The 22,760-nt window shown below is 43.3% G+C and overlaps 6 protein-coding genes across 6 annotated transcripts; 1 reads left to right on the forward strand and 5 right to left on the reverse strand.

Moving 5' to 3' along the window:
- Nucleotides 1–1,766: 1,766 nt before the first annotated feature.
- Nucleotides 1,767–6,996, reverse strand: SAMD00019534_059390 (hypothetical protein; the record flags this gene model as incomplete). Its single annotated transcript, XM_012898537.1, has 4 exons — nt 1,767–5,207; nt 5,285–5,677; nt 5,741–5,980; nt 6,043–6,996. The coding sequence occupies 4 exons, from the start codon at nt 6,994–6,996 to the stop codon at nt 1,767–1,769; spliced, it is 5,028 nt and encodes a 1,675-aa protein (XP_012753991.1).
- A 1,548-nt stretch (nt 6,997–8,544) lies between these two features.
- On the reverse strand, nt 8,545–12,085 carry SAMD00019534_059400 (hypothetical protein; the record flags this gene model as incomplete). The annotated part of the gene is made up of 2 exons (XM_012898538.1): nt 8,545–9,537; nt 9,614–12,085. The coding sequence occupies 2 exons, from the start codon at nt 12,083–12,085 to the stop codon at nt 8,545–8,547; spliced, it is 3,465 nt and encodes a 1,154-aa protein (XP_012753992.1).
- A 2,302-nt stretch (nt 12,086–14,387) lies between these two features.
- Nucleotides 14,388–15,375, reverse strand: SAMD00019534_059410 (hypothetical protein; the record flags this gene model as incomplete). Its single annotated transcript, XM_012898539.1, has 5 exons — nt 14,388–14,450; nt 14,534–14,697; nt 14,775–14,865; nt 14,933–15,128; nt 15,209–15,375. Coding segments are annotated over 5 exons (681 nt in total), but the record flags the coding sequence as incomplete, so codon positions are not given.
- Nucleotides 15,376–16,128: 753 nt separating this feature from the next.
- SAMD00019534_059420 (hypothetical protein) lies at nt 16,129–16,544 on the forward strand (the record flags this gene model as incomplete). The annotated part of the gene is made up of 2 exons (XM_012898540.1): nt 16,129–16,226; nt 16,298–16,544. The coding sequence occupies 2 exons, from the start codon at nt 16,129–16,131 to the stop codon at nt 16,542–16,544; spliced, it is 345 nt and encodes a 114-aa protein (XP_012753994.1).
- A 27-nt stretch (nt 16,545–16,571) lies between these two features.
- Nucleotides 16,572–17,751, reverse strand: SAMD00019534_059430 (hypothetical protein; the record flags this gene model as incomplete). Its single annotated transcript, XM_012898541.1, has 4 exons — nt 16,572–16,757; nt 16,843–17,223; nt 17,285–17,506; nt 17,587–17,751. The coding sequence occupies 4 exons, from the start codon at nt 17,749–17,751 to the stop codon at nt 16,572–16,574; spliced, it is 954 nt and encodes a 317-aa protein (XP_012753995.1).
- Nucleotides 17,752–19,681: 1,930 nt separating this feature from the next.
- SAMD00019534_059440 (hypothetical protein) lies at nt 19,682–22,144 on the reverse strand (the record flags this gene model as incomplete). The annotated part of the gene is made up of 4 exons (XM_012898542.1): nt 19,682–20,225; nt 20,311–20,863; nt 20,928–21,450; nt 21,518–22,144. The coding sequence occupies 4 exons, from the start codon at nt 22,142–22,144 to the stop codon at nt 19,682–19,684; spliced, it is 2,247 nt and encodes a 748-aa protein (XP_012753996.1).
- Between the last annotated feature and the right edge of the window lie 616 nt (nt 22,145–22,760).

Below are 22,760 nucleotides of genomic sequence, written 5' to 3' on the forward strand. Positions count from 1 at the left end.
AATTGATCTCTGGATTATCAATCGAACTATAAAGTGAGTTGGAACAGTGAGAGACTCCACTGATTGATTGATTGATTGATTAATTGATTGAGTTGATGATGATGTTGTTATGGTTATCTTCCACCATACAATTTAACTTGACTGTTCATAATATCTGATATTTGTAACAAGCACAAACTTGATTCCTCCTAACCCCCCAAATCAAGACGTGAGATGTTCGATCGATTCAATTATTAGATAGTTGATTTGAGCTTTATGAAACCTGATCATGTGATTCCAGCATGTTACTCTGAGTGTCGTCTGTCCCAGAACCATGATAACTTGTTTTGGATTGTTGGATGATCATTGATACATTGATTGATCGCCTTCAAGCACCTTAACATTTGGAAGTTTCCAGGATTACTTTCAACGTGATATATGTTTCTTATGTTCCTATTGATGTTCAATTGTTGAATGAACAACTCAAGTAGATCATCATTACCAGGAATCAAGAATACCAAAAAGTTGAATGAGATGGATGTTGGTGTCAATGTTCCAATTAATGGTATGAAATGTCTGCCTGTCTGAACATAGTCAATCACTCTTAGGTGTTGTACTTGTACTTGTTCTTGTACTTCTTTGAGATTGGACATCGATCCAAACAGTCGTTGGTATGATGATTCACGCTCAAGTTTGGAAACAGCTATAGTCAAGCGATTGAATGGTCGCGATATAACTGGCACGTGATCATCGCGTATGGCAATGGATAGGTTCCTGATTGAGTGATCAGTTGATTGAAGTAAAAAGTCCAAGGTCTGACCATTGAGATAGTGTTTAGGGAATTTGAATGTGTCCAACCTGTAACCAACATTGACAAGGTATTGATGAAGGTTATTAAAGAAGTCGATACCATGGTCCAATGTTTGTATATCACGAAATGTGATAGGTCGTAAGAAGATACCGAGCCATCTAAGATGGTGTAGTCCTGTGAGTCCTTTGAACAACGCGCCATGTTGTCTAACGATTTCTTCAACAAAGTCTGTGCTTATTAGCTCATAGTATGCCCCATCAATCAGTTTAAGCTTGGTGATGTTGTTGAAACAGCCATTAAAGATGATTAAGTTGACCATTTGATCTGGAGGGGCAGGGTCGGGAAGGATACTAAGAGTCAGTCTACCAACCTTTGCAAACATTGGCTTGACTATATTGAACTCTTTTTGCCATTCTCCATCAATGTCCAAGTATATCGTGAGGCAAAGAGTATGTGGCTGTACTCCTTGTTTGGAGTATGCAGCTAATACATCGAGGGGACCTTTGAACGTGTTCAGTTCAGGTGACACCAGTCGTAGATCATTCACTGCCACATAGTAATCATAGATGCCCACTGCATCATGTGTTGCAATATGTAACCTATGGCATGGTAATCGATTGAGTGATATGTTGTAGTTGTCATAGTTGATGATGTTGTTGTGTTGTTCAATCTGGGTAAGAGTGAGTATTGGTCCTGATAATAATTTTGGTAGCTTGATGTAAATATAGTCGTTGAGGTTGGCAATGTATGAGTGCCATCGTCTACAGACAAGACTCATAGATAGTCTCCATCTTCTTGATTGTAGACCCTTATTGATACCCTCATTGCCCTTCCATGCTGCAACTACAATCTTATGTTCCAATAAATAAGGTAATAATAATGTTGTTATCATCTTGAAAGAATGAATGAATGAGTGAATGAATGAATTACACAAGTTTGATTTATTGTGATCAATCGATCGATGCCCACTGATGTGTCATATTGTTGGCGATTTGGACATTAGACTATAATAGAGTATCTCGTTGGACTCCCACATGGCCTCAGCCTGTGGATCTTGGAATGTGTGCTCGTTGTCACTGTCGTCGTGATGTGTATCGCTGCTACTACTGTTGTCCAACTTCTCATTGTTGTTTCCACTGCCACTGCCAACGACATTGTTGTTGTTGCCGGCACTGTTGACTGTTGTTCCATTTGCTTGTTGCTGTTGTTGTTCATTGTCTGATGAGATATCTGCTGTGTAGCCCTGAGCAAAGAGTGATAGGAAGTTGGCCTCTTGTGGTGGCAATGACCGGAGCAAGCTGGATTGAGGCGATGTATCCTGCTCCTCAAGGCTAATGGCCGGCCAGTCTGATGTCTGATAGATGATAGAGGGCATCGATGAGTTGAGCTGGGCGACGAGGTCCTGGAATCCCTTCATGCATATCAGCGCAGCGGGCAGGAACTGTCGATTCGATGGGCCATTGTTGATGATACATGTGAATCCGTCCTCGACAACACGCACAAACAGCATGCCAGTGCGGTGAATGTACTCGGTGTAAAAGACATCCGAGTCGGAGAACAGATAGAGGTCGTTGCGGGTCACCAGGCTGGTGGCGCGCTTCCTCAACAGGTCGGGCACAAAGTTGAACTGCGAGAGGATCACCTTTACAATCTCGGGCTGACGGAGCTTAGGCGACAGCTTGATGTGTGTTGGCGCGTAGAAGGGACTGTAGTTCTTCTCGAGTGGCACCTGTATCAGGGTGAGTCCGTAGGTCTTGGCCTTGCGGATGCAGTTGCTGACAAACTCGTCTACGACGCAGCCCGTGCACACCATCCACTTGAATTCGATGTGGTAGTAGCGTGACGGCGTGAATGACTTGTCGTACTTCATCATGATCCACTCGTATCTGTCTGTCTTTGTTGGGTCCATGTCGATCTTCTGCTCCTCTGTGTGATTTGGGTTCTCGTAGACGTCCTGGATGTTGTTGGCCGAGGGTGCAGTCTGTGTGAGCAGGGCCTGGTTGGAGAACATGTACTGACCTCCAAACGTCGAGCTGAGCTGGCCGACTTGCACGCCGCCGTTGGAGCCACGCATGCTCTCTGTGAGTGTCGACGGCGAGGCGACCGGCTCCATGTAGGAGGAGGACAATGCATATCGGTCGCGGGACATCTTTGGCGAATAGTTTGGCGAGTCACTTGGTGAGAGTGCTGAGCTGTTGTTGTTGTTATTCTTGTTTGTTTGTTGCGTCGATGGCGTTGGGATTGGTGAGATTGCTTGTTGTGATGAATTCAAGATATATACATTGTTGTTGTTGTTGGTGTTGTTGTTGATGTTGGCAAAGTTATTACTGCTGCCACCATTGTTGTTGGCGGCATCAAAGTTGTGTTCGATCGATTGTAGATTGGATGATGATCCATGTGTTGGCAACTTGGTCTGTGAGAGTGTTGGCGGTGTTGGAGCCTCCTTCTTGTTGGCGGTGGCGGCGGACGTGTTGTTGTTATTGTTGTTGGTGAGTGGCGTAGTCGTATCGTCTTTCAAACGATAATAATGGAATCCGTCGACAAACTGATTCTTCTCGACTGCCTTCACGTACTTCTGATCGACCATGACCAGCGCCAGGTTGGTGGACTCCTCGCGAGAGATCACATCTACGTTCTGCATGAGCCAGTCAATGAGCTCGGAGCCCACAAAGCACTTGCGATACGTGCGCAGACGATGCTTCTTGACCACCATCTTGAGGCCGATTGGTGGCGGCATGTTCAGTCGATTGAATATGCCATTGATGTCGATTGGTGCCAACTTCTCCTTGACGCTGTACTCTTGCTGTGATATACTTAGGTCGGAGAGCAATGGCTGCGAGGGGATCTCCAGCACGCCTTCCAAGGTGGAGAGCTGCTGGTTGTTGATGACGTACACCTCCATCTTGTTATGTGCACTGTTACCGCCTGGGGCGTTGGCCGCAGCAAGGGTGGTCGATTGATTCTTGGCGATCATTGAGTTGATGAACTCCTTGAACTTGGTGAAGGAGGCGATGCGCTCCTCCTCAGTGTGCTCGGGCGCGTTGAAGTTCTCGCTGTAGTTATTGGCACCACCACCGCCACCAATAGGGACTTGTGCCATCTCCTGTGATGTCGTGGGTGAGGTGGTCGATGAGGATGATGCCGATGGCTTCACATTGTACAGTGGCGTAAGCTGACTGAGGGGAAGCTTGCTGGTGTTGGTCATCATGTTATTCTTGACGGATACGGGCGATGTCGGTGCCGATATGCTCTGAAGTGTATGTTGCTGCGAGGTAGTGACTGTTGCGGTAGTGTTTATGATGTTGGCCAACACTGAGCTGTTTGGCGGTGAAAGTGATGGCGACTGCAGGTTGGGTGAGACAGCGCTGGTGGTCGTCGACGATCCTTCATTGCTGTGTTGCTTGCTGCCACTGCTGTTGCTGGTGTTGTTGTTGTTGCCACCGTTGTTGCTCGCATCATTAGTAAGGGCATTGGCGGCACTATTTGAGTCGTTGTTGGACTTGGGCAGGGGTATGATGGCAAACTGCACACGCCAGTACCTTAATGTCGTCTTGATCTCTGATATCGCACCACAGATAAGGTTGTCCAGTGAGTTCCATGGGTAGCTGCCAGATGCCTGATGCGTGAGTATCGTGTTCTGTGTGATGAACTCCTGATGATAGGCCGTGCACAGGAAGTAAGTGTATTGGATCGAGTTGGGGAGGTCACGCCCTGAGTGACGCTGGTATCGCTTCACTTGGATACTGAGGTTGCCCGGGTCGTACGTGATGACGTGGAAGTCATGGCCCAAGCTGAGCTGATAGGCCTTGCGGCTAGGCCTGTTGGTTGGTGGAGGGGGCGTCGGTTGGTTTGGATTGTGGTTCTCAGTCATGATCAGCTGGTATCCCTGTGCCAGACGTTGCGAGATCAGCTCCTTTAGCAACTCTTCGGTGTTGTTGTGATACTCATTCTCGTCGGGACTGAGAGTCAACGTGTGAACGTACTCGATGTACTTGGTGAGCAGATCCTTGGGTGTGGGGAAGTAATCTGTCGTGATTGGCAGGGAAGCCGGCTCACAAAGCGACTTCCAGTTGGGTAGGAACAGGTTGGCATTTGTCTTGCCAAAGATGAATGTGTTGGGTGAGTACCAGAGATGTGACCAACGTCGACGATTGGATGTGAGATGGAATGATGTCGAGTCCAGCTTGAATGGATTGATTGTCTTTTGAAGGTTCTGTTGCTGCACCTGCTGAAGTGGCGACATCGAGTGATGCATGGTCGATGATCGTCCGCGACTGCCCACCAGCAATTGAGGTCCAGTCAACTTCTTCTGTTCGAAAGATGTCGAGTATGACTGATTCTTCTTGCCTGCGATGAATGCTATCTTGTCTCCATGTGATGTAGATGGTCTACCAAATGATACGCTGTTTCTCTTCCTCTGTAAATTTGAATGAATTAATGAGTCAGTGAGATTGCTTGATTGATCGAGTGTCCATGTCCAAGACGACGACATACCATTGAATGATTCTCATCGTCGCTCAACTCTGAAGCATCAGTGTCGGTTTGCATGTAGTCATCTAGTATCTCTGCGCTGGGCTGGTTCATATCGCCACTCATCACCTTCTCGGGAATGTTGAATATAGTGTCCTCGTAAGAGTTGACGCCAAGTGTATGTGATGTGTATTTGTTGGGCGGCTGCTGTGATGCAAAGGCTGGCAGCTTCCTCGGGTCCTTTGGCACATAAAAGTCGTACACAGGCTTGGCCTCCTGTTGATCATAACTTGGAGGTGGATCGGGGATGCGGAACTGTGGTGTGAATCGTTCACCAGTATTGTTCTCCTCTCCATTCGTCGGTTTGTTATCGTTGTAGAAGCTGACTGCAACCCAATAGGGTATGTTAAAGAGTGTCTATATGGTGCCAATGAGTGAGTGAATGAATGATTTGGTGATTGACTTCGGGGGAGTAGTTACCGTTGACTTTGGGTCTGCTGATGCCGACTGCTTCTTGGGATCGATGTTGGAGTACTTAAACAATGGGACCAGGTGCAGTGGATGTCTATTTAGACAAACAAGATCGCAACCATATCCATTGTCAATCATTCGCTGTTTGGTGAGCAGGTTGATGTCTGGCTCAACCTCAAAGATGCCTGTGCCAGGGGATACTACAACGATCATCTGTCCAGTTCTCGTGAAGTCTCGATCGATGTAATGCTACATTCATTCATGTTAGTTATAGCAAGACAAGTCATAGTCACGTGACGAACCAAACATACCTTATCAAAGTATGACATTCCAAGATTGATTGCCTCGAGGAAGTTGCCTTGAGATGCTGTGGAGTTCTTGCCAAGTGCGCTGTTGCGCCCATAGATGTCCCAGTTGACCATGGCGTGATAGTTGCCAAACTCTCGCTTCAGGTTGACAATGATTGATGACCAGTCTTGACGCGTCTCATCGCTCACCACCACTTTGTAGAAGTCTTGAAACAGCTGACCGCGGGCATTGCGCGGTATGTCGGGGATCTCGTCGAGGATCTCTGGGCTGTCAAAGTATGTGCGAGAGAACAGTATAATGGTGATCGTGTGATTGACGGCGAGTGCACGCCACCTTGCAAACAGTGACTTGAGGAAGCCATTGACTGCCTTCTCAAAGTAGAGGTCGCCGTCGTCGGCAAAGTCCCACATCTCCTTGGACATCTGAATGAGAAGAATGAACTTGGCTGAGCGTGATCGGAACACGAACTTGGTCGACTCGACGATCAGCCCGCTGCTGACCTTCTGGCCGCCCGCCACCATCTCCTCGACTTGCGCGCGAACCTGGGCAAACGCCAGCTTCTTGAAAACGTAGACGCACTCGTTCTGCAGCGATAGCTTCAGACGCCACATGTCTGAGCGACCAATGTACTGGTCCTTGAATGAGACCTGCACGTAGTCGATGATGGCTGCCTTCTCGGGGATGATGTTGACGATGACCTCGCGTCTACCTGCACTGCTGGCAAAGTCAAACACCGAGGCGATGTACTTGGCCACACTGATCTGCAGTGCGCCCTTCACCGGTGCCAACTGCTTCACGCGTAGACATAGTCGCTTTGTAGGGTTATTCGGTGATGCTATCTCCACTATATCATTGACCCTTAGTCTAGGGAAGTGTTCTGGGTTCACTACCAACTCCTCTTTACTAAACTGTTGATCGTGTACCCATAGCACATACGGTCCTTTCTTCATAACCATCTGCTATCGTGTGCCTCTACTCTCGCGAGATGATGATTGAATGAAGAAGTAGCAAATGTTTGTCTCTCCGAGTCTGTGTATGTGTCTATATGTTTCTTCTATCTTATCTCTTAGTTATTTATTATAGGTCACTAGCTAGCATTATATTATATATATTTTTGTATCTTGTGAGAAGTGAGTAACCTCAAATGAACTTGAATCTTTGTGTTTGTCAAAGTCTAATCTTTTGATGTTTGAAAATTTGTAAGACATCTTATTAATCACAATATTGAAATAGTTGACCATGACTTATATAAGTTCATCTCAAATAATATCAACAGGACATCTAGATATATTCTATATACTTTGGTGATTGCCAGAGTATGTTCTACCAAAACTAGGAGATGAACAAAAATATTATAGCCGTAACCAGATGATCCAGATATTTCTTATTCAAACTACAAAAAAAAAATAAAAAATTTATTACATCTTACAAATATTTTAATATTGTAAAATTAACGTTATTGTAAGGCATCTAAAATGTAGACAGGATAATAAATTTATCACGGGTATAAAAACAATTTACAAAAAGTGTAGTGCGATCGATCAAAAAAATAATATATATATATAAATAATAACACAAACTTGTGATTAGTTTTATACCATAATATATTTTTGATAGTAGTAATAATAATAAATGAAATATTATTCTAGAAATTATAAATATATATTATTACTATTTTTGGTCATATCAATAATTGGATTACCTAGTTCAACAATTATTGAAGAATGTTTAGAGATAATAATTTCAAATGACGGCTCTACAACTTATATTGGATGTGATACCTATACCGAATGTGTAGAAATCCCTGGTGATAGCAGAATGGCTTATCCAGGCTGTTGTCCTACCTATATTTGTGAGTGAAATTGGCAATTGAATTTCTTATTTTAACATTTCAAACAAATAAACCATTTGAAGAAGTCTTCAATTCTCCTTAATAGTTTCTTCACTACCTTTACTTGATCATCTTGCACGCAAATAGGATTGTGAATAGAGTTTATTGAAACTTCTTAGATTACTAATAGATTAGGTCCATTTAATTCATCCAATAATAATTAGAATTCTTTCCAGGTCCTCCTGTTCAAGTATGTCTGGTATATGACGGTCTGCTAATGACATAACATAGGTTTTGGAAATTCCAATACCCAATGGTTTATCATAATCGGATCGGTATCTCTTCAGATTGTAGATTGTAGTCCTCAGTCTAAATGTCCAATGATGATCTTTCTTCCATTGTTCCCAGCGAGTATTGGCATCTGCATCTTCTTTGATATATTCAAACAAGAGTGAAAGATACCTAATAGTTGAGTTGGGCCTACTATGGACTTGCAAATGGCTTTCTCAACTTGTCTTAAAATGATCCCTCATCTTCTCCATTATTGTCACCAACAACCATAACTTAGATAATGACCATCATGGATGTACGCACAGACTGGGACAATCCCACCCAATCATGATATAAAAATGAGAGGAATGAATGGTTATAAATATGTACAATACTATTTAATCTATATCTTTACAGCGAATATCTTCATTTCCAAGGTGCTCACATCGTTCTGCTGAACGATAGCCTGTAGATCCTGATCGGTGGAGATGATGCTGTTGTGCGGAGATGATGCCATACTGGGCGAGGTGTGCTGGATGCTAAATTCAAGGTTGTCCAAGCTGAACTTGTGCTGGATCTTCTCTTTGAGTGACTTGAGCGTAGGCGACTCCTTGTCAATCTCAACCTGTCGTGCGTCCAACTGGTGGCACGTAACCTTGATCACCTTGACATTCTCGGGGTTGATGCTGTTGGCTGGTAGCGATGGCAACGCTTTGGACAGTCTGGTGTTGTTCTCTGGGGACTTTGGTGGTTCGGGCAGTGGCTTGTTCCTGACTGCCAAGCGCCACTCATCGTACGTCTCCACTGATGTTGCCTTCTGCTGCTTCTCGTGCTCCTCGACAAACTTCTTGTACTCATTCTTCATGTTGAGCTCGATATGTGTCTCCAACTCATTGAACAGCGTCTGCTTCTCCTCTGGCGAGCTGGCGGTGAAGTGCCACACCTGCAGACACGAGTAGAGCAGCTCGAACGAGTTGGGGTCGTTCGGCACACAGCGGATGACAGTGGCGTCCAGTGGGATGTAAGCCTTGAGCTTCAGCGGTGAGGTTGGTGTCAACTGGTCGGTGCCAACGGGCTGCGCAAACAAGAACAGGTCGTTGCACAGGTAGTAGAAGCCAGGCTTGGGCTTCTTGCTGTACTGAGACGACGAGCTGCCTGGCACGATCATACCAATGCTCTCGAGCTCGCCCTCCTTTATCAGCTTCCTTGATGGCGCCAGTATCTTTGTCTCGCAGCCGCCCTCGACCAGGCGTGTCTGGATATCGTACATTCTCATCTGACCATCAAACTCGCGCTTCTTCTCGTTGACTGTAGCCACGATCGATTCAATCTTTGTCTGTGCATGCATCAGTAGTTGGTAGGCAGGCATTGTCTGCGGTGTTGATTTGATCAATTCCTGTTGTTGTTGTGGAGGAAGGTCAGTCACTCATTCATTCAATCAATCAATCATCCAAACGAATGTTGTTACATACTCTGATCAGCAATGGATACTTGCACACTCTTTGAACAGGTTTGATGAGAAAGCTGTCAAAGGGGAGTGAGCGACACTCGCGTCGCGTCAACAGATAGCCAAGGAATGAACAGTTCTTGCCTCGCAGGCCATTAAAGGTGGAGAGGGCCTTTTGTTGGTTGCTGCAGTAGACGTAGTAGGACTTGAGGAAGTCGGCCATCGAGATGAAGCCGCTGGCGATCGACTCGCCAAAGTCGCCCGACGAAGGCAGTGTGACAAACTTGTTAAAGAGCTCCTTGTTGACGAGTAGCAGCTGCTCCACGTTGCTAAACATAACATTGATCTCGTCCAGCATACTGCCTTTGGCTTCCTCCTGCGCAGCCATCTCCTTGCGCATCCACACCATGATCTCCATGTCGCGAATGTAGTCGGCCTCGGTGACAATGATCTCCTCGATCACCTTGCTTCGAATGTCGACAGCCTGTGGCAGGGCGGGCAGTGTAGGTGCTGGCTGTGGCGCGGACTCCTTCTTGGCGTCAATGGTGCCTCTTTGTTGCTGCTGTGCCTGTTGTTGTTCGAATGGTGAGGCACTGCCCTCGATGGCAACACTGTTTCGCTGTGACTGGCTGATGGGTGAGATCGCACTGCCACCACTCAGTCCGTTCAACAATGATGGTGAGCTGCCACCAGTTGGCGAGCTACTAAGATGCGGTGAAAGGTCGCCCTTGCTTGTCGACAACTCGCTGCGTCTGATGACCCATTTCCTTAGCTGTGGATGCTCGGTCGCCGAGTCGTCCTCGGCCGTGGGGGTAGCCTGTGGCGCGCCATTCTCGCTGACACCTGTTGAAGGTTGTGGCGATGATATAACCATGTCCTCGTCGAGGCCAGCTGTTGGGCTGGGGCTCGATCCACTGCCCAGCAGGAAAGACAGGAAGGTACGACCCTTGGCTGGGCTGGAGTTGAACCTCTCACGCTCACGATTACGTCGCTCCTTCTCCTTGTGCTGCTTTATCTGCTCGGCCATGTCGCTTAGTGTCATCTTTGGAGAGTTGTTCTTGAGGTCCTCATCGCTGCTGTCGCCAGTACCATCGCTGGTAGCAACGGCGCCGCTTATTGGTGAGTCAACCAATCTGATGCTCTTCTTCTTCTCGCGGTCCGACTGACGCTGCTTCTTCTCTTCTTGCTTGCGCTCTCGCTCACGCTCCTTCTCCACCAGTCGCTGCCTCTCCTTCTCATCACGCTCCTCCTTCTTTAGACGTTCCTTGTCCATCTCTTCCTTTCTGAGTCGGTCGCGCTCCTCTTTCTCCTGCAGGCGCTGCTTCTCACGCTCCTCCAGTCGCAGCTTGTTGCGCTCATCACGCTCGATCTGTCGCAGTCTCTCGCGCTCCATTTCTTTCTCCTGCTCGGCCTCTCTGATCTTCTGACGCTCCAACTCCTTCTCGCGATCGACTGGTGGCGGAAGGGGGATGCTCATTCGTTTGGTGTCAGGTGTAAGCGGTTGGGCTGGGGCGGGAGGAGGTGCCGGCAGTGGTCTCTCCATGTGATGTGGCTTCTTTGGAAGTTGTGGCGGCGATGGAGATAGAGGTGGTGACTCGTTCATCTCCTTCTCGCTCGAGATGTCTGCTTCTTGTGCCTTGAGCGCGACAGTTTCGCGCTGTGCATTGTTATCCAACTCATCACGACTCTTCACGGCCAGCTTGACGAACGAGCCAGACGCGATGCTTGGTTTATCTTCTGCGGTGGTCAGTGTCAGGGGTCCCGAAGCTGTCTTGGCCCGCAAGTTCATCGAGTTGGAAGTACGTTTCAGCTTCACACTCATGAAGCTCTCGCCTGTCGATGTCTGTGTCTCCAAAGTTGGAGTCGATGTTGATGCTGCCTTTAACGGAAGAGGCGTGGACTTCCTTGAGTTGGCATGATCATGGATCTTTGGTGCGAATGGCAGTGGTTTGGGAGTTGGCGATGGAGATGGCGTAGTAGTCGTCGTCGACGTTGAGCCTGTGGAGTGTGATGGTGCTGGTGCTGGTGCTGGTGGTGCTGGTGATGTGTTGCCGCGTGTCGACGTCGATGGCTTGGGTGGAAGTGGCGGAGTCTTGTGTGATGAGGGTGATGCCAGTGGTGAAGTGACTGCGCTGCTTGGCCGTGGTATAGTTGGTAATGGTTTCAATGATGTTGCCGATGTGTTGGCTGTGGAAACAGTAGCGCCAACACTCTTTGACTTTGTTAGATTGGTTATGGTGACTGTTGGCTTTGGCGTTGTGCTTGGTGATGGAGATGGCGATGGTGATGGTGATTTAGGTGTTGGTGATTTAGGCGTTGGCGATTTAAGTGATGGTGATAATGATGATGATTGTTGGTGCGCCTTTGGTGACAATGGAGAAAGTGGCGATGTGACTGTGCTGTTGGCACCGCTGCCATTCGTCGAAGTCAACACTGGCGATGTCTCTGTACTGGCTGTCACTAAACTATTTCCACATGCAGTGCAGAATCTTGCCATCGCCGAATGGTTTATATTTCCACAAGAGGAGCATTGTTTGCCGCTCATGGCTTGTCTATCAAATTAACTTTGTATTCGCCTCGCGCGATCGATCGATCCTCTGATTGACTGTTTGACTGTTTGATTTTGATTGATTGATTGATTACTATTTCTGATTACTGATTATCTGTTGCTGTTATTCGAGAGTTCAATGATCATAAAGCATTGATTGAATGATTGAATGATTGAATGGATGGATTGAATGAATGAATGAGTGAATAGTGGATTGATCAGACTTTGTGGATCTTGTGAAGATGAAGATGAAGAAGGGGATATCGACCTCCCCTTTGTGTTGCTGTTGTTGTACTGTGTAAAGATAGATAGATAATAATAGGTGTGTATCGAATACTCGAGAGGGTTTGTGGACCTGATGTTGTTGTTATTGTTGTTACAAGTTTGATTGATGTGAGTGCTACTACTGTTGTTACAATCCTGTTGCTAGTACTGGTTATTGATTGATTGATTGATTGAAGATGGATAGTTAGTTGGAGTTAATTAAATTTACTAAGGCGTTGGAGTTGACGTTGTGATCATCTCGCGTGTCTCTTGGCACATGCATGAAGATAAAGATAGACCTTGACACATGACATGTGTTGTGTCGCACACAGATAGAGTGAATAGTACTACTACTTACTGTGACTGGCAGTGACAGGTGACAGGGATATTGGTGATAGTGATTGATTGAATGTGTGTCTGTTTGATTGATCGATCGATAAATATAGTTACATACAAATACACAACATAAATATAATATATATAAATACAAATACAGAGTGAGTATGTTGATTGACTGATTGATTCTAAGTGATGACTGATTGATTGATAGACCACGAGCGATATGGTTTGTGTGTATGAGTGAGATCGGAAAAGTAATGCAGAGTGAGTGCTCAGAAGATGATTTAAATCAAAAACATTGATGAGAATGGGTATGTTTGCAGGATACCCCCCTGTATGTTTGGTTGGGTAGACCAAACAACGGGTGGCGACGATTCAACAAAACAAAGACAGAGATATTGACCATTAGCACACACACATCAAAGATCAGTGTGATCGGGTGAATATGTGGGTAGTTTTAAACATTGTTCACATAATCTGTGTGATTGATTGTATGTATGCTTGAATGAACATCATCGCCAACACACAAATACATTGAGAGTGATCACACACTTATAAATAGATACGATCATATCATCGCGATGATACACACACAGACACACAAACAAATATTAATATTTGTTTGTCGACGAGACTAACAATGAGTTATTGATTGATTGATTGAGAGTGAGTGTTGGATTGTGTGGGTGAGAGAGTGAAAGGAGGGAAGTGGAAGCCCATTATATCAATTCCAGGTTGACTGGAAGAGACAGGATACTTGTGTCTGTCTATCACTACTACTTACACTCAAACCCTGTGATGTGATAGTAAGTTATGATCCAATAATAGTCCGATAATTATCGACGATTGGATGGTATCAAGTTGGTAGGGAGGTAGCTAGTAAGTAGTAGGATAGGATAGGATATGGATGGGATGGATACTATTGAATAGAGAATTGATGTTGTTGATTGATTGTTGTAAGAAAAGATGATGTAATTAATCCAACATTCAAACAACAACAACATCATCATCATAACATCAACAACATCAACTTCGTCTTTAAAGTTGAAAGTTCAAACACCGTGTCCAAATTACCAACAACTCATTCCTGTCAATCTGATAAGATCAGACCTATGACATGAGTGAGTAGACTGGTTGACTGGCTGACCGTCTATCTGGCTGGCTGGATGATGACGATGGTGGTGATGGTAGTTGACATCACTCCATTCATTTTGTAGACCATTCTAAATGAACACACATGTCAGTCAGCTAACCCATTACTCTATCTCTTATCTGTATGTGGTGCGTATGTGGTGCCAAGCCAAGATTCTGTTGTTATCGTTGTTGTTGTTATTGTCCAATCTAGTTGATTGAGTGAAACTGTGATCTAGATCATGACATTGAATCAGTTTTATTCCTTCAATCAAATCAAAGGAAGCCATAGAGAGTGGAGTGAAGTGGAGTGGAGAGGAGTGGAGTGATGGAGTGGATTTATAACATTGTATAGTATGTAGATTGATTTGGGAATTGTAGATTGATTGGAAGTGATCATATGATGTGATGTGCCTCCAATGGTCTTCATGTCGTGCATGAAATGAATGAACTTGTTTGTTGCCAACTCCAAACCAATGAACACACTATGTTGTTGTTGTTGATGAACTGCTTAATGCTTGCGGCATTTGCTAAAGCTGAAGCCACCACATGCCGACAGAACAATGATGAATATGATGATCTGTGAATGATGTGAGTGATGCGATGAGATGAGGTTAGTATCCAAGACAGTGAATCATCAGGTGTAGTATACATGACACATACAGCAACAACAGCGGCAATGATAAGCATGAGCTTCATGTTCTTCCACCACATTGCGCACTTTAGTTGCTTGCTCTGCTTCTTGAACTTAAAGGACTGTGTGTTGAGGTTCTCTGTACGATCGACCAGTATCTCAATCTTCTCTCCACGCTTCAACAGTTGTGGTGCTACATTGTTCAACAGGTGTTAGTGTCCTGCGGGCTACGTATGTGCGTGGACAGTCACACTGCAGCCTCCTACTTACCAACATCAGTTACCAATATATTCTTTACTTCATCGACCTCTGCCATGGCCTTGCTAAATGCATCTGACTTGGGATTGTTTGAATAGTGATCCTATCATGAAGTGAAGTATGAGTATGTGTTCCATGTGTGTGATTGTCCATCAACAACAGGTCCTTACCATGAGGTTTGAAAGGGTTCTTGAGAACTCAGAGTTCATGCCGTACGCGATGGCAGTCTTTCCCTTGTCTCCATAGATTGATCTGAATCTGTTCTTGACATCGTCCAAGAAGAGGAATGGTATCCTTCGTCCAAACTCCTGATCAGCCATACACAAGTACGTCAGAGAGTCCTGTACCAGGTAATGGAAGATATATCTACATTCATCAATCAAGGACAGCTGCATTAGAATCATTCATCATAGACTCACCAACCGACAACAACAACAACAACATACTTCTCATATACATATGACATCTTTGTATCATTGGGAGGGATAAGATCGAGAATCCTTCTGGTGATCGTCTGGAAGTTGCCTGTTGTGTTTGTGAACTCGGCAAGTACTAAAGGGCCTCTGGCCACCAATGCGTAGATAATAGGCATGCCTTTATAATATATATTTATATATAGATAATATATGTATGTTATGTATATGAATCTATATACAAAGAGGATGATGGATTGTAATGTGTCTTTGTGTTTCGCGGACTCCAAGGATTGACAATGTTTGCAAAACAATCCCCCACTCCAATGAAGATTCTAAAGAGGTTTGTTTGATTTGTTGCGAGACCCAGGTGTGTGTTTCAAAGGTTCGAACTTCTTAATTTGGAATACTTCCATTTCTGATTAAACATATAATATTATTAACTAGTTATTTTATACACCCTTACAATATAAATATAAATATAATATAATTACAAAAATAAAGATCTTAGATCTGATTTTTTGATCATCTGATCAAGGAAACGATCAAGTGTTTGATCAAAAAAAAAGATAGAGCCAAGCCACATCATCATAGTTAATCCATTAATAGATACAGATAATATATATAATTATACAATAATAATAATAATGGGATTATTTAGAAATGCACAGAATGAGGAAGAAGAAGGAGGAGAATATAGTAGTTTGAATCAGGATGAAGCATCGGATTTAAGGACAGATATAATCAATGAGTTGTTGGAATCTGAACGAGTTTATATTAGCAAGTTACGTATACTCATTGATTCATTCTATAGACCATTAAGAGAGAGTGGTCTATTGCCTCAAGATAGAATAATACGATTGTTCTCATATATTGAAGTGATATATGCTACCAACAATACATTCCTAAGTGACCTAACTGTACGTCTACAAGAGAGTGAATCATCACAAGTCATGGGACTGGCCGAGGTCATGCACACAATGGCCAACTACTTCCGTTGTTACATACCCTACGTTGACAATCACAAACATGCCGTCGCTGCATTACAAAAGTATGTTTGAATGATTGATTGATTGATTGGACAATTGAGCGGATAATACTGACCAATCAATCCAAAAAAAGAATATACCAGGAACAGCCAAAGGTTAGGAAGGAGATTGAAAGGTTGTCGGCATGTCCAGAGGTGCAGGGAATCAACTTGGAAGGCTATATGGTGTTGCCAGTTGCACGAATCAATAGATATCATTTGTTGATGACTGATCTGTTGAGAGCCCAACTCAATCCACGTGAGCACGAGATGGTTACCAAGTCAATCGGCATGCTGGATACACTATGTACTCGATTTAACTTTGACAGTTTCTGTTTGTAAATTAACTTAACAATATATCAACTATTATTAGTTGATATGCTCCTTTGTGTTATTTATGCATGTGATTACATAAAGTGATATCTGTATCACAATCTGACTATACTGTAACAGTTTGGAAACGGTTGAAATATGTCCAAAGTATGTCAATGGCAAGTAGGTCAGAGCAATGATGATCACCATCTGTACCAATTGGTATATGCTCTCCTTGTAGTCCTAAGGGTAGGGTAAGGGTTAGGGTTAGGGTTAGGGTCAGGGTTAGGGTAATGGTCATGACCAAACGATCCATCGTTTAACATACTGATTCATCCAAGTCACCAAATGCAGTGCTCTGTGAGAATGATGAGGAACGTCCATAGATCATTGGAAGGGACACTAGTATGATGGTAGATGAACAAATGGACATGATCTTTAGAATGTATTGATAGCCTGATGATGTGGCAACACTTCCAAATAGATTGGAGAAGCATTGAAGTGCCACAAACAATGTGATCAGTGCAATGTCCAGCAACATAGAGTCCTCGACCACGACCATGAATGGTATTAATATGACCAGTAATGTTATTGTCGATGACAAGAAGCCAACATTGACAAAGGTGAGTGTTGATTCATTGGTGAACAGTTGATAGAATATAAAGATGCCAACCAAGTATGATACCAGTGATGCAATCACAGAGAGTACCTAAGTCGATCGATGTGTCAGTCTAGTGTAACATTGATTGATTGATTGATGTATAACTTACCTTGATTGGTAGATCATACGAAGGGTCCATGGTCTTGTTCATCAGAGCTCGGTTGACAAACACAATGAAGTTGATTGATTGAATGGCCTCGACGATGATCAATGCTGGTCCAGTCCAATCCAACAATACAAGATAGCTGTCGATCAAGTATCTAGGCAACAAGTAATAGCATGATAGTAATGCAATGAGTAGAGGTAGTTCAACGACGAACCAGAATGTATCCTAGATTCCATCATTCATTCATATGAAGTATTAGTATTAGTTAGTTAACTTGAAGTGATGGGATAATCATTAGTACATACCCAAAGTGTAGGGAATAGTGCAGTTGCACCCAACAATAGTATACGATGTGTAACAAGTAGTATTGAGAGTCTGGCTGCTATATAATAATCAAATACTGATGCTACTAGTAGTGCAACAATAGGCACAACAAACACCAATGTCTTATGTATTAAGTATAATATCATTGTTGATAGATATATATATATATATATTTATATATATATGTATTTAAGTAAGTAATAATGAAAGACCCGTTGTCTTTGTGATCTTCATCTTCAACTTGGGGGATATGTCATTTTCATTGAAGTTTTTATTGAGTTGATCGATTATTTGATGGTTAAGATATCTTGTGTCCGGGACATGTAGTGATGGTTATTGATTGAGTGAATGGAGGATGGATTAATCATCATCAGTATCAATATTATTTCTTGTTTTACAATCATTACAAATGCTTGATGTTATTTGACGTATTTCAGACTGAAGACTTGAATTCTGTTGCTTCAAAGCTCTGATCTCATGTTCAAGTTGTTGAACAGGACTTTGATGTGTATAAAATTCTATAAATTGTAGAGTGTCCACTCGAGATTCTTCAATGCTACCCACTTCATAATATCTATAGAATACAATTGCGCTGTTCCTTGATATTCGACGGAGATGTACACTCCATGGTCGATAATTACCATCATGCCTATCTTGTTTGATGTGATGGGTATCCACATTTGGAAATGCTAGAACTATTGTGTTGAGATTGGATGAATGGAATGGAACATTCTTATCTTTCGATGGGTATAGCAATGACCAATGAACGGTCAATGATCCAAAGTGCTGCTCCACACATTGTAGTGATTCACTTCCTACAATCTCATAGACATCTCTTATAATCAATGATTGGATAATACTACATCTCACCTTTTTGAATTGTTTGAATGAGAATAGTGTGAGACTTTGGAGAGTTGATCCAAATACAATTGAACTACAAAATTGACTACCAACTGTCAATGAATGTAATGATGCTGGCAACTCATCTTGTGTCAATGGACCGGTGAAGTAGTCTCCAAACACAAGATTGGTGATTGACGATGGCAGCAGACCTTTTGAGATCCCTTGACTGAGGTTGACAATCCTAAATATCTTCAATGATGATGGGATTGTTCCAGTTCTCAGTTCATCATTAGGGACGCCTATAATTGATAACTCCACAAGTGAGCAAGGTAGTTCACAACCAGTATACTGTCCCAAGACCAGTTTGGTCAATGAACTGGGTAGTGTACCACTTGGTAAGGGATAATTGTAAAGGAGGAGCGATGATGGCAACACATTAGCACTCAACAATGGTTGGGAGCTTGACCGGGCTCTGCATGACAGTGAGGTCAAAGATGGAGGTAGTACACCCACTCTGAATGGTTGTTGATAATTCTCGCCAAGTGAGAGGTTCTTGAGTGAGTGTGGCAGCACTCCAGGCATGAACTCTCGATGATACAATGAATGTACTGCGAATGAAAGTGTGACCAGTGACTCGGCAGCAATCACTTGATTGAAAAAATTGCCAAACTCTAGATGTGTGATCGATGGAGGTAGTGACGAACTGATTAAAAGCATTGTCAAACTTTAAAAAGGTGAGTGATTCAGGTAGCTCTCCTGGCGTGATGCCACGATTGAATGTGCTATCAATTACAAGATGTGTTATAGTTCGTGATATCATTTCAAGTTCTTCTTCTTCTTGCATCACGTATATATTGTTTGAGTTGTCATTGTATGATAATGAATCATCATCATCAGTCTCGCAATATATCCTTATATCTCTCCTTTTACGCATCTCTAGAAACATTGAGCGAGATTCCAAGACAGACCATGTCAATAGCATCATCAACATTATCATTGTCTAAATGATTAAATATATTTCTGATCACTATTGGTGAGAGTGTATCCATATCTACTTATATATATATATTATTATTTGTATGATTGATATATCAAATGAGTGAAACAATGAATGATCAATAAGTGTTTTTTGGAATTAATTCTTTCTTTAAAGTCCCCAAGGGTATGTCCGCGAATGGTATATCCGCGAGGGAATGTACATTGTGAAGACAGACCAAACGGTTAGAGGATACTTTAATGCTTGAGAAGTCGTAGTAATCTTAGGGACGCGGCACTTAGACTACCAATCTGTACCCTACACATGCTCGCAGTCGATGTGCTAAAGTTACGCGGCTTGTTGTTGGACTCGGCATCCAATGGTTGCTGCTGCTGCTGATATGTCTTTGGTTTGAATCCAAGTGATACTCTCTTCTTGGGTATCTCATATATGACACCTCGCTTTGGCTCTTGGGATTGTGAAGATTTGATTGATTTGGCATGTGGCACAAGGTAGGGCAACAGTGGCAGTTGGTATGGCGACACTTGTAGCATATCAAATGCTACACCAAAGTTGCCCCTAACATCTGGTAACTCAAGATCTCTCTTGCTGAAATGTGTCAAAATAGTGAATTTGGCTTGCATCTTCTTTGCCACCTGAATTGCCTCACTAGCCGTGGAATGTTTCCTCTTCTTTGCCTCAAGTTCCAAGTCATCACTAAACGTGGCTTCATGAACCAACAAATCAGAGTTAATTCCAGCGTCTATTAAACTTTGGCAAGGTCTGGTATCGCCAGAGTACCTATGTTTGATTGATTGAATGAGTGATTGATTAATAGAGTGAGTGGGTGGAATTATTCCATGATGGTGCGAAGGTGGATACATACGTGAACTTGAAGCCATTGAGCAGTTCAAGGACGATGCCACAGGCGTCTGTACAATGATCTACGGGTACACTCTCGAATGAGGCCATGTCCAGCATCTTCATGGCACCTTGAGCAAGCTTGCTCTCGTGTATCTTCTCAAACTCGACCGGTTCGACCATCATTGTTCGTCTAATATTCTTCATCTTTTGTAGAAATTGTACATATGTCTTTGGTCCAATGACTACGAGTGGCGTACTTCCAACACCTCCACTTCGTTGTTTCAATATCTGTGCACGTCGCTCAAGTAGACCAAGGAGACCAAGATGATGATCAGAGTGTATATGTGATATCCAGACTATTTGTAACTTTGCCAGGATGTCATCTATTTTATCGCGGCCATAAAACCTTGTCATTTGGCCCAATGTACCACCTCCACAGTCCATCAATATACTATGGCCACTCTTCATTAACAAATGGTATCCAGCAACACTGCGATAAATCGATGCACTCGAGCTTCCAGTGCCGGTCATCAACAACTTTGGGTATTCCTGTTTGATCTTTGATGCCTCCAATACTGATTGATCGATGTGTCAGTCATACTTATTCGTTCAATCAATCAATTAATCACATGTACATACGCTCGATTGCTTTGGTCACACTGCCAATATCGCGGGATGCTTTGACATTGACATCGATGCCCTTCTTCTCTTCTGGAAGTGTGTGGTATTCAATCTTGCCAGCGTCTTGTGCTGGAGCCAATGCCACACGTGTAAGTTGTTTGGCAGGGATGATGTTGCCATTTCCATTGTTTGTGATTGGCTTGGGAGTATGTGCAATGACAGCACTGGAGCCTGTTGAGGGAAACAATGCAGGTAGAGTCTTTGCCAACTTATTTAGATATCCATCAAAGATTGGTGAGTTTGAGAAATATTCACAACTCTCCCAATTCTTGATGATGTGTTTGGTGTTTGGTCCAAAGCTCGCAATGAATCGTTGATACTCTGGCGAGTTCATTACATCATGTGGCACAACATGGAATATTGTACACATCTCCAACTTCATCTCATCTCCCTTATGATCCACATTGAATCGTTGGAATGTCGGTGATTTCAAAAGTGAGCCAATGTAGTCCACGCTCGGACATCTGATGAAGGCGAAGTTCTGTGTGTAGGAAGGTAGGGGAGGGGTCAGCATTGGATCATTCAATCAATCATTGTTGTGATCATACAGTTGGAGGTGATGGTGCAATCATCACTTGGCTGGGATCAATGATGGTGCCATTTGATAGGGTGACTGGCTTGCCTTGAATGAGTTGTCTGTGTAGGACACCATCAGGTACACCAAGTTGACGCGCCTTCTCTGCTTGAAACTGTCTAACAAACTCTTTTGTACTGCCAATGTAACAAATGTATGGTTCACTACTTGATGAGGGTGAAGACGATGACGACACCAAAGGCACAGCGATCAGATTGAGATCACCTTGCTCGATACCATTGGTCTCGCAATCAGTGGGCAGTTCGTGAACGACTATCTCTGTTTTTGATGGATTGACAAAAGTCTTGTATAGTTCAAAGTATCGCATGATGCCCACGGGAGCAAAGATATGTACTATGTTCAAAGTCTTGTTGTCTTCAAATCGTTGAATCACTGGTATTACACCACCGATACTGTCATTGTCCAGTGATGATAGAAAGATCGATGTAAAGTGTGGCGGTGAGATGGGGAAGCGCTGCGATTGGTATCTTGGCAATCCCTCGCCACACTCAAACAGATAACGACATTGATCAAAGTGTACATATAGTGATGGTGATGTGTTTATGAAGTCTCCAGATAACTCTGCATATGCTTTGGCCATTATATATATATGTATATATAAGTATATATTACTAAATGATTGATGATGTTTTATTTGATTGTTTCGTTCGTCTTTTTGTCATCATGACAACTTTATCTGCGAAAGAATAATGATCAGAACTTCAAGTTTCTGTTTTCAACTAATCGCAAGATTTATTAGCATAAAGGGGGGTGGGAAAAATGATCACATTCGTCTGAATGGTAAGTGTGGGTCCTGATCAGTGGACCATCAATCCACATACACCCCACTCAACACAACTCAATATCTGACCCCCACTGATTTCAGATCGAGAGTATCCCCATACACTATTATATAATCATACTTACTCCTTTGATTGTCTCACATAATGTCTCCATTCATCAATCAATCAATCAAACAAACAAATACACACATAGATACACTATCAATCACGTCATACACATACTTGCAATCACAAGTTGAACTACACCCACACACACGCACTACATCTTTGCAAGACGACAACAACACACTACTACTCTTTATTCCCCATTGCCCATCTCTGACATCAGATAGAGATAGAGATAGAGAGAGTTAGTGAGATAGATAGTCATAGTCATTTGATTGAATATCCAATCAATCATTCCATCATTCAACT

The sequence above is a fragment of the Acytostelium subglobosum genome (genome assembly GCF_000787575.1).
Source record: "Acytostelium subglobosum LB1 DNA, scaffold: scaffold11, whole genome shotgun sequence".
NCBI lineage: Eukaryota > Evosea > Eumycetozoa > Acytosteliales > Acytosteliaceae > Acytostelium > Acytostelium subglobosum.